General features: G+C 43.4%; 2 protein-coding genes across 2 annotated transcripts; both read right to left on the bottom strand.

The window, feature by feature from the left end:
- Positions 1–701: 701 nt before the first annotated feature.
- Positions 702–2,433, bottom strand: LOC115388501 (zinc-binding protein A33-like). Its single transcript, XM_030091663.1, has 3 exons — positions 1,311–2,433; positions 1,101–1,211; positions 702–793 (listed from the first exon to the last, which is right to left on the bottom strand). Exons 1-3 carry the CDS (start codon positions 2,431–2,433, stop codon positions 702–704), a joined length of 1,326 nt encoding a protein of 441 aa, XP_029947523.1.
- Positions 2,434–5,576: 3,143 nt separating this feature from the next.
- pigu (phosphatidylinositol glycan anchor biosynthesis, class U) lies at positions 5,577–11,862 on the bottom strand. The gene is made up of 12 exons (XM_030092195.1): positions 11,721–11,862; positions 11,208–11,272; positions 10,585–10,644; positions 10,438–10,500; positions 10,243–10,352; positions 9,663–9,763; positions 9,013–9,110; positions 8,687–8,841; positions 7,514–7,657; positions 7,229–7,353; positions 6,769–6,911; positions 5,577–6,697 (listed from the first exon to the last, which is right to left on the bottom strand). The coding sequence occupies exons 1-12, from the start codon at positions 11,848–11,850 to the stop codon at positions 6,584–6,586; spliced, it is 1,308 nt and encodes a 435-aa protein (XP_029948055.1). The 5' UTR covers positions 11,851–11,862; the 3' UTR covers positions 5,577–6,583.
- Positions 11,863–12,044: the final 182 nt, after the last annotated feature.

The raw sequence follows: 12,044 nt of genomic DNA, 5'->3' as shown, positions 1-12,044 counted from the left end.
AGAAGTACAGATTCTGAAGAAGGAAAACAGACTTTGAAGTGAAAATACTGATTTTACTAATTTACTTAAATAATAAAATGTTTCTGTTTCTTCAAGGTTTCATTTTTAACTTTACTGATTGATTTTGTGTACACACACACACACACACACACACTTAAAACAACAAATAAGACAAAAAAGTGAAACTAAAACTATCGTCATCTGTTCACGTTTCAAACATTTGACTTTATAAATATACAGATATTTAATATTTTTAAATATTTCCAAAAATTAATTTAAACAGTGTTTGAACTCAAATCTTCAGTGTTGCTCTTCGCTCTGTCTCACCTCATGTTTAATCTTTGTCCACTGTATAAACCCCTCAAACACCTCAAAAGCTCCCATGCAAAAAATTACAAGAGAAACCTTAACTCTACTGAATGACTTCACTGTAGCCCCAGAAAAATGTAAAACAGTGAGCTGAAGAGTCCAGAAATAATGTCAATCATGATCTATTTCGATTCTATTAAAAGGAGTGAATTAAAAAAAACCTGCAGATTTTCTCTGAACATCAATATTTCCACATTTTACAGCAACAAACTTTGTTTCCAGCCTTAAAACCCAAATCTTGTCTTTTCTACAACCTTTCTCTTTGTCCTCAAACTCAGAATGTCCAGTTTGGCAGATATGAGACGTAAAGTGAGGACATTTTCTCCGCCTGCTCACACTCTGCTGTGGGATGGATCTTCAACCAGCGTCTGTCCTCTGTCAGCCAGCGAGGTTCTGATGCTCAGCGAGGTGGAGCTCAGGACTGCTGGAAGGTCACAGAGGTCATCGAGGGTCGAGACACAGCGAGGCAGGAGGAGCTGTTTGGGATCAGCAGAGGAGCTTCAACAAAAAACTGAGACAGAAAACACTGAATGGACTGAAAATATAAAAGTGAAACAGACTGACCTGGTTCAGAAGAACCAACTAAGAAGCTGGTGAAGAGACTGTGAGCTGTTTCACTTCTGTCGAGACGCTCAGTGGTAAGATCTTCACTGGATGTTCATCCGAGGTGTGAATGTAAGGAAACAATTTACACGGTGACACAGACCAGAGCAACGAAGCTTTGAATCTACCAAAGGTGTAAATGTGTGAGTTGGTGTCAGGATCATAGAATGACAGCTTCTTGTTGTCACAGTCCAGATGAACTCTGACCCTGGTCAACTTCTTGGTCAAAGTGAGATCCACTGTAGGCCAACGATCAAAGTACATTTTAAATTTGATCTGTTCCAACATACTGAGTGACTGCTTGTCATCTATGTCCCGGACTGCTGTGTATTTTCCACCACTGAAACGTATTTCTCTGTATGTAGTCAATTGGTCTGTGTCAGTCGTCACACCGACGCTCCAGCAGTTATTATTCGTCACATCAACATCCCAGCAGTGAGATCCTGATTCGAAGCCCTCTGATCCAAGGACGATGCTGTGACCTTTAACCCTCTCTGGATTATCTGGAAGCTTCTGCCTCCCTCCTCCTCTCACAGCGGTCAGATCATCACAGACCATCAGATCCTCATGAGCCGTGTTGGGATCCAGAATCACAGGACTGTAGGAGACCTTCTCCTCCATCTTCTTCCAGATGTTGAAGCTCAGGTTGCCCAGATGTTTGGCCACATCGATGAGAGCTCCTGAGGGCAGCTGTGGATCCTCCAGCAGGGGGCGCTGCTGCACCTCTTCCACTGCAGCCTTGTAGTTTTGTAGGAACAGGATGTCTGCAGCTCTCAGCTTCTCCTGGGAGGATCTGATGGTGTCTGACAGAGCTGATCTCTCTCTGTTCAGAGCCTGGATCTTCTCCTTCATCCTCTGACTCTTCTGCTCCTCTTCCTCCCTCAGAGCAGCCATCCTGGCCTCCTCCTCCTCTTTGAGAAACTGATGAAGCTTCTGAAACTCTGCACTAATCTGCCTCTTTGTGTTTCCAGCCTGGACTTCAATGAGATCTACAGTTTGATCAAACTGTACTTCAGCTCTGTTAAAGGCCTCCAGTTTCTCCTGCAGAGGTTTCAGGGATTTCTGGAGTTCCTCTCTGTGATCTTTTGCAGCTTCATCAACAGGTCTGATCCTGTGGTTGGTGTGTGTTTTTGAGTCTCTGCAGACGGAACAAACCAGCTCCTGATGATCCAGACAGAAGAGTCTGAGTTTCTCTGAGTGTCGACTGCACAGAGGTTCAGAAACTCTCTGCTGTCTCTTCAATAAGAAGGCCTCACACAGGTTCTTTAACACCAAGTTTCTCGGTGGATCGTTTAAATCAGATATTTCTCTACAGACTGGACACTGCTGTGAGCCTCTCTGCCTCCAGCAGGTCTGCAGACAGTCTTTACAGAAGCTGTGGCTGCACAGCAGGAGGACGGGATCAGTGAAGATCTTACGGCAGACAGGACAGGACAGATCTGTTTCTGTCTGATCAGACATTTTGTCTCAGAGTGAGAAAGATGAACAAGAGTGGAAAAGACCTTTTAAAGTTATACTCACTACGAGCTGTGGATTTTCGATCAGCAGCAGGTTGAAAAGTTTCTGTGGTTAATTCCACTGTAGCTGTAACTCCTCTGACTGTGTTGGAGGTCAAACTTTGAAACAATTCATTGATAATGAAACTGTTCTATTGATATGATGCATTTATAGATGCTCCAAACATTCGGTGACGTTCCTAGTTAATGAGTAACACACAGGAATAAATAAACTGTGGGCGTCATTAACTGATCAAGAATCTCAGTGGAGGCACTGCTTTCTGCACAGATTTCTGATTTGCTTGCTTTATAGCATGTTGACTGTCTGCAGTTCTCTGAACATCAGTGAACCTGGTATCTGAATCAACAAGTCCAAACACTCAAACAACCAAAATGAACATAAAAGGGGCTGTATCATGCTTTTTTAGGTAGTCCAAACCCTAGAAATGGCATTAACATGGTAATAGTTTATTTTTGACGCTAAGGAAAAGTCATTTTGTGTGAAATACAAGATTTTCTGGGGCTAATTCTGAAACCCGGAAGAGAAAACGCTCTGGTTCACTGAAAATCCCGCCTCTCCCCCTGTGGACTTTGACTGACAGCTACTTCAACCAATCAGCGCTTCAAAACAAATACGCTAGCTAGCTTTAGCTCTTTAGCTCTAGCTTCTCTACACACAAAGACACGCGAAAACATCTTTTCCTGTTAGAAACTCACCAAGCGCAGACCCTTCAGACCCTTCAGACCCTTCAGACTCTTGCTCTTGCTTGACTGTTGCTTTCAGACGATGGTTAAAGTTTATCTCCGTAATCAGAGTTAGAAAAAAGCGGCAACGCTGATTACTGAGGGCCTGCGGGAGGGGGGCTCAGGGGAGCCATCTTCACCGTATGACGTGAACATGGGAAACAGAGTTTTCACGGGTGCGGGAGGGGCTGCCTCTCTGAGCAGCACAAACACCAGGAAAGCTCAAACACGCAGGCACGAAGGAAAAAAAACGCTTTGGGAGTGTTTTTGGTGAGTGCATAACTATATAACAAGGTTAAAACATACAAAAAGTGAATTTTGCATGATACAGTCCCTTTAATTCATGTCCCAAATTACAACGAGAGGGACGTTTAAACATCAAGCGCCTCCTCTTGGCCATGTAAATCACACTGTTGGTTGATAAAGTGAACCTTGTGTATCAGGGGGTTCGAACGTTCGACTCTCTGGTGGGTCAGAACCAGGAGAAACTATGACTCAGAATTACTACTTAGATGTAGAAATGTGGCAACATTCAAGATCATTTCTACATTTGACAAGTCATTCTGATCATGATATGAACAATGGACAATAAGAATGTTCTCCTCCAGAGTGTCACGACTCCCAGTCCACACTCTCCTGGACTTAGACGGACAGTTGATGGTCGCAGTCTGTCCATTTTCACTGGAAAAATAAATGTGGAACGGTGACTTTAAATGAGTCCAAACTAACAAACTAACCTTCAGGTTAATAATCTACATATGAGTCATGTTGACTCATTCATCACATGAAGCATCAACCTGGTCACACCCTCAGCTTTAATTCAACACACATTCATAAGTACACAACAGTATCAAAACACCTGGGGAAAAAAAACACTCACATATTGATCATAATGAAAAAAAAAAAACAACTTAAATCTCTGGAAAAAGTTCTCAGTGCAGCAAATAAAGAAACGTCAGAATTTTTTTCACACACTGGCATCAAATAAAACATTTGTGTTCTTATGCTTGTCAGTGGATCATGAGGAGACAGGTTTGTTTTCTCTCCTCATCACAGTCCTCCAGCTTTCAGGTTTTAATGATGAAGAAGGAAGGAAAAAATGAGAAAAGACATTTTCAGTGTGTGTGTCTGGAGTTCACACACAGGTTCAGTACATGAGAGAGGAAACTGTCAGTGAACAACAGAAGCTGGAGTTCTTCTTCAGGAGGAACATAAAGACAAACTGAAGACTCACTACTGCCCCCTAATGCACCGCGGTGATATGACCTCAGTTTCACAGAGTGGGTCGGATTTAATTTCTTCACTTGAAAGAAGAGCTGAAGGATAGACAACAAAGTTTGTTTGTTCGGTCAAATCTTAAACTACCAGCAGAATCTGGACTGGGAGTCACGGCACTCTGGAGGACAGCATTGTTCTTACTGTCCCTCTACTGAGCATGTGCAGAACTACCATTTGCTCAGTCAGATGGAACTCAGGGATCAGCTCAAAATAAAATGTGATGAAGAGATGAAAACCAGTGACAAAAAGTCTAAATATTCCCTCTGAACTAATCTGAATGTTTTTTTTATCTTGATTTTTATGTTAGAAAATTCTAACATTTTAGTTTTATTACTGCGTCATTCATAAATACAATCTATTAGGATGAATCGGTTAAATGGGAATTGTAATAAATGTTAATAATTAATCTGACACATGCATAGAGACGTTTCTGCTGTTTCTCACAGGAAACAGGAGCGATTAAAATAACTGGAGCATTTCATGGACTATGAACAACTTCACCACTTTCTGAATTCAGGAGGCTCCTTGTTTCCTGTCTTTCATGATAGGACGAGCTGATTAATGCAGGTGTGTCTGACTTCTGTAACCACAACAGTAATGGTCAGACACACCTGCATTAATCAGCTCGTCCTATCATCCTGTCATCATCATATCACTGGTCTCTCTTGTAAATGAGACCATGGGTCTCAATGGGATATCCTGTATAAATAAAGGTTAAATAAAAAATCATGAAAGACAGGAATCAAAGAGCCTCCTGAAGTTCAGGAAGTGGTTGAGTTGTGCATAGAGCCCATTAAAGGTGCTGCAGGCAGGATTTTGCTAGTCAATGCTAATTTTTTTGTGTTTTCTTTGGATTAAATGTTAGAGTATCCATTGATAATCCTTTAGGAGTGTAGCATAATTGCACTGCCGAGAGGGCGCAGCGTTTCCATCTGTCTCTGTTCTGAGCTGAAAATGAATCTCGACAGCTCCAGGTATATTTGACCAATCAGAAGAGCCCCGAGGCTCTAACCGTGATTGGTCAAGGGGCGTTCGTCGCACATTCTTGTGGGAGGGGCTTAACTTGCATAAGGGCGTGATGTCAGAGAAAACAGGACAGGATTGGCTGTGCTGGGTTTCAAATCGCCATCTTGCTTAGGTAACCCTAAGCAAGATGGCGGAGATGCGGAATCCTGCCTACAGCACCTTTAAGTAGAAACTGAACGGTTTAAAATCACATCTTGAACTTCATTACAGTGAAATTTAGTGTTTCTCGTCTCTTCACAGCCTGAATTCCAGGATCAAGAAACAAAAACTCACATCCGTCTTTTCTCTCCACTCTGATTTGCTGTAAGTTTTATTAATCGTCAGTTAAAAGTATCAGTCTTGTAGTTTCTGTGTCTTTTACTTCTTTTAGTTCAACATTTCAGTTTCGGAGGCAGCTGAGGATGATCACATGTCTGATGTGTCTCAACAAGTCTCATCAGCTTTTGTTTGAGACGCAACACTGATGATCATTAAAGGTACAGTACGTTTTACTGTTTGTTAAAAAAAATATCTAACAAAGAGAAAACAGTCATGATGGCACTGAAGTTAGCAGGCTAACCAGGAGACTGAAAGAGTCTGGAGCTGCTGACAGGAAAAAGCTCCTGGAACCAGAGAAAAACAGGGACTCTCTGCTGCCCCCTAATGGACAATGTTACCTGCATTTTGTTACCTGCACCTTTAAAGAGCAACCAGGTGGGAACAAAAGAAGAAGAGGCTTTTCAAGTGTTTCAAACCCAAAAACAAAAAACCAAAGTGAGAGAGTGAGGTGTTTGTGAGGATTCATCAAATCAGAAAACACATTCTAGTCTTTTAACCCCTTTTCAGAGTTTAAAGGTTAAAGTTCCTCTGCAGTGTTTGACGGCTTCCAGGGTCCGAGTGTGTCGAGCGCTCCGGTAGAGCCGGAGCCTCGGGTTTACATCCCACACGTGTCCGCCGGCTCACTTCGCCGCACCGCCGTCGTACCGCGCACACTTCCCCGTGCGCGTGCTCCTCTGCCCGTCCGAGCACCGGCCGCTCAAAGTCTGCCGGACCCCCTGTGGGGACGGAGGCCCGCGGGGCCCGGGCTCTTACTTCAGCACCAGCGTGGCCTCCGAGCCGTCCTTCCTCTTCAGGTACAGGCCGTACGTCAGGTGGTGCTCTCGCCTCAGGAAGGCGTAGAAGTAATCCGACACCAGCAGGATCTGAGGGGACGGAAAGGTTCAGCGCGCCGGCCAGAGCCACCGCCATCCCAGACCCCCCGGGACCGTCTTACCTGCGCCACGTTGAAGAGCAGAGTGATGGCGTAGTAGAAGTTGGAGTTGGCGCTGCCGGCGTAGATCCAGAGGTGCCAGAGGACGGGGAAGAGAGCCGAGCAGGCCAGCAGGACGCAGGACACCAGGAAGATGTTCCTCAGGACTGAGAAGAAAACCGGCCGTGAATCAGGATCTCAAACTCTGAGCTCCTGACTGTGAGGAGCTCAAAGCAAAACAAGCACATTTATTCATCAAGATGTCATCATTCCCTTCAGAAGCAGAAAGTGCAGCTCTTTTTCTTAGTTTCTCAGTATCTGATTGAAGCGTTTCATCACTGGATGGCGTTACTTTGGCCTCCAGCAGCGCTGAGAGGAACTCAGGAGTTACTCTGGACCTGGACTCCTCCGTCAACTCCATGATGGATCGAACCGGGGCGACAGAAACCCAGAACTGCCTGAATGTTCCGTCTGTTCCACTCACATCGGTGCAGGTGACTCCAGACGGGGAGGAAGGCCATGTAGAGCGCGATGTCGCCCACCGTCGGGTACGACTTGAAGATGGAGATGACCGCCAGCTGCATGAAGATGAGAAACACCGGGTGGTCCCTGCACACACACACACACACACACACACACACACACACACACACACACACACACGCACACACACACACACAGGCCAGTTAGAGGTGAACCCGTCTGAGCTCTGAGAACCTGACAAACCTCTCGATCCCGCCGCAGAGCGGGGATTGATTTCACGACTCACTTGAGTTTGATGGACAGAGGGAGGGTGTAGAAGAAGACGTTGATCTGGAAGACGCAGAGGAAGAAGAGGCGGAAATGTTCAAACATCTCGGCGAAGAAGTACCAGAAGAGGCCGATGTTGGGCGTGAGGTCGGGAACCGAGAGACTGAGGAGGGAGAAACGGAAACCGCCGTGACTCGTCTGTCGTGTCTGAAGGAGGCAGACTGAGGTTCCCTCTGCCACAGCGGGAGACTCTCGTCTGGTTTATTCAACATCACTGCTGACAACTCTTTTGAAAACACTCAGCAAAAACTTGAAAAAATAAATAAATAAAATAAATAAAAATCCAGTATCTTAGGGTGTTTTTTTTTTTTTTAAATTAATCTGGCACAATTCAGTCAAAATCTGACTGAAAAGAGATGAATGAAACACGACTAAAGAACAGAAAAGTTCAGAGTGCTTTTAAAAAATAATTAATAATAAACAATGTAACATAAAATAATATAAAAATATGTCAAATATATAAAATAATAAAAAACAAGTAACAACTTCAGAGCAGGAGGAGCTGACATTAGGAAGATGTTAATAAATTTAATTAAAAAATATCTGAAAAAATTGAACAAATAAATTGAAAAAATAAACTTATAAACAAACAAACGTGCACTATGAGTAACTTCAATTAGCTGAAAAATGTTTTAAAAACGAGAGAAAGAAAATATATTTCTAAAAAGAAGACGCCACAGAGCGCCCTCTGGTGGAGAGTTTCCATATTGCTCCTCACTGGAGAAAACCTGATGCACAATAACAAATTCGGGTTTTCAGTGAAATAATTTAAAAACTCCAAAAAAAAATCTACTGTAACAAAACAGGCGTTGGATTACTGTGCTACCTGAAATTAATTTGTAACTCAAACAAAAAATTGGAAAGTTTGATGGTTAAACAGAAAGAGAGAGAAATAGATTGGAGATATAGATGTAGAAACAGAATGGAATGAGTAGAGACAGGTTTACTCATGAGGAAATTAAAGACTTAGAGAGGAACATGAGTTATAAGAAGGTAAACATGACGAATTGACAGATTTATGTTGAGAAACGACAGATTTAGAGTTGAGGGTTATCGTGAGAATAATGGAAAAAGAAAGAGGTAGAAAAAGAGAGAAGTCAGAGGAGAAAGTCCCTGCAGGATGTTTCCTCACATGAAGCCGTAGACGGAGGGCAGGTAGTCCCAGGAGCCCAGCAGGAAGAAGGACAGGCCCACCAGCACGAACAGGCTGCCCAGGTACATGAAGAGGTACTGCGCCACGAACCACCAGAAGCTGGCCCGCCGGACGTTCACCGGGACGTACTGCCGCTGCGGAGCCACCAGCACAAACAGTCAGGGCCGAGCGCGGCGGACCGCTCTGTAAAGGTCGCTCTATCCTGCTCACGATTCGGCACAGAGACGACTCAAAACAGTCAGACAGACAGACTTCACCGCTTCGCTTCAGGGCAGAACGATAATGTGTCGTTTAAAGGTCCAAACCTGCATGAGGTAAAGCATGGCCGGAGCGCACAGAGTGAGCGGGTAGATGGACTGATAGGTGGCCAGGCACAGGAAGATGGCGCTCAGCAGCATGTTTCCTGGAAAAAGAGTCAGAAGTTAAAATCTGAAACAGACAAATCCTCTCAGGTTTAGATGACAGGGTTAATCCTTGTTAAATGAATACAGAAAATATTGTAAAGATAAGCAATAAAGGTCATTACTGCAGTAAACCACGGGGAGGCTGTACTCCTTACCTGTTTTTACCCAGAGGAGGCAAAAGAACCGACATTATTTATTTACAGTGTCAACATGCAGAGAAATGACTAAACAGAACATTTATCTTTGAATTTATTGATAGAAAATCACTTTTTGAGGCTGTTTGAACCTTTCCTGTTTCATATACAGTGAAACACACTGTAGATACTCTAATACTATGTAACACTCTGTCAACAGGGTGGATACAGCAGTTAAATCAGTCAGAATATAAATTTCTACCCCCCCCCCCCCCCCACCCAAAAAACAAAACAAACAAATAAGGAGTCACATGGAGGGAGAAACAGTAAAAACTCCTCAGAATAATAAATGCTGAGTTGACTGAGGTTTGGAGGACAAAAGACAGAAACCAGCATCAGCAGAAGTGGAACTCGAACCTTTGATGGTGGTGAGGAAGAAGAGGGAGAAGACGGCGTTGTTCAGGCCGCACGTCGACTTGGCCACGCAGGACAGGATGGTGAACGGGTTCAACAGGTAACTGGGAGGGAAGGAAGAGATGAAAAAATACAGATCGGAGCTCAAAACGCTTCTAAAAGTCAAGTTCATATATCACTATTATTATTAACAAAAATTACAATAAAATAATTAGTCATTTTTATTAAAATATTTTGTTTGACTGTCATACTGCTTAAAAAATGTTGAAATATTTTGTTTCCTCATTAAAATATGCAGAATTTTAGAATTTTGTTGTGAAATAAAAAGTATGAATAACTCTTACTAATAAAATGTAAGAATATTTTTCTATGTGAAAAATGAAAACAGAATTTGAGTGAAAACATTTTTTTTAAGTAACAAAAACAACAATGGAAATTATACAAATGATAACAGGAGCTATGAAATATAATAGTATTAGCGATAACAATGGTAAAAGACATAAGACTGAGACTAGGATTAGGATTAGAACTAAGAATAAGACTGACACTGCGCCTGGGACCGGTATCTGGGGTATATACGTACAACATGGCCACTTTCAGCGGGATGTAATACATTTCGGTGGGGCTTCTCATGAGCTCCAGGCAGTCCATCGGGTATCTGTCGGCCTCCAGGGCAAACTTCTGCTTTCTGGACTGAAAAAGAAGAAAAACACTCGTCACCACTCCTGATCCTGTTTCCCTCACTGCTGAAGAGGAGCGTCTCCTCCGGATTTCTCACCACTTGCTTGTTGTACTCTTTGACGGCGATGTAGAGCGCCACAGCCGTGATCACGTCCGCCAGCTGCACAGAAAAGCAAAAAACACTGCTTCATTTTTTTTAATCCTGTCGATGGATTTTTCTCTTTTGATCAAACAGGACGCTCACCATGAACGTGATCTCTGCGTAGTCCACCACGAAGTGGAAGAGGTAAATGATGAGGGGAGTCTGAGGAGGGCAGATCAGAGAGGAAACGTCCATTTCCCAATCCTCACATTCTCTAAAAACAACCGCTTTTTTATATTCCAAAAGTCCACAAACATTAAAACTGTCAGTGACACCTTTTATATATTCTTCCCACATGCTCCTCATTTAATATAAACTACTTTCCATAATGTTTGGAAGAATTATTCAGCTCAGAAAAATGAAGATTTTTGCAACAGACATGAGATGAAATCTAATGAGATTTATTTTTTTAGTGTCGGGAAAAGGAAGCAAAATATTTCCACATTTTCTGGAACTGTCCACTCATCATTCCTTACTGAAAGAAAAATTATCTACAAACACATCAACAACATGTCTGGAGTTAACGTCCCACTTATGATATTCACAGGAGTAAAACATGAGAGCCAATTCTGCTGATTGCAAGCAAAACGAAAATAATAAAAATGAGTGGAAGAATTAACTCAAGACTAAATACGTTGCTTTGAAATCAAATGAAACATGCATTTCAAAACTGTTTTCAATTAAATATATGTTTTAGTGGAGTCTTCATTGTTTCTGTGACTCACCTCGTGGAAAACATCTCCAGAGTATGGTGAAACTCCCAAATCAAGCAGAGCCAAGCCTTCAATAACTGCAGACAGACAGGAAGGTCCATGATGAGTGTGTGAGCTGGAATAACACACACTGCTGCTGCTGCCGCTTCTCAGTTTAAAGCCTATTCATTTCTGACACAATCAAAGGAGGGATGATTTTGTCCTGCATTCACTCTTCATGCTGACAGTATTAACAATCTGCACAGTTTGTTGAGTCTTCTTCAAACACAGTTTGCACTCTACTGGAGGAGTGTGCAGGTGTGACAGTGGATGTGTTGGGTGAAGAGGCCACATGTTTCCAGGTTCGATCTCTGAATCAGCGAGTTAACAACGGAGCTGGCTGAAAAGTGAGCAGCAGGTGCACGCTGGAGCGGTCGAGCCGGTTTGACTGAGCAGCAGCAGGAGGAAGATGAGGAGGAGGAAGAGTGGGAGGAGGAAGACGGACCCGGAGAGCAGGAGCTCCCGGCCGCCGCCCGGGCCGCTCACCTCTCTTCCAGGCGCTGATCGGAGACACGACCTCCACCCGGTCCGCGATCAGCTCCGCCAGGCTGGACCTGAAGAGAGCCGCCCGGATCGTTACAGCGACCACCAGCAGCAGAGTCAAGGGAGCCGCCATCTTCACAAGGAAGCGCTGTCCACCCCGCGCAATGCACGACGGGAGATGTAGTCTATGCAGCCGGACTGAAGAGAATTAAAAAAAACATACAAGAATACCACTTCTATTACTATTGCTAATATTAATTACTATCAACTAATAATATTGCTTAAAGTAACCACGATTACTGCTAATTTGACAGTGACACATCAATG

Source organism: Salarias fasciatus, chromosome 5 (assembly GCF_902148845.1).
Source record: "Salarias fasciatus chromosome 5, fSalaFa1.1, whole genome shotgun sequence".
NCBI classification, from domain to species: Eukaryota; Metazoa; Chordata; class Actinopteri; order Blenniiformes; family Blenniidae; genus Salarias; species Salarias fasciatus.
This window is presented reverse-complemented; position numbering and strand designations above follow the sequence as displayed.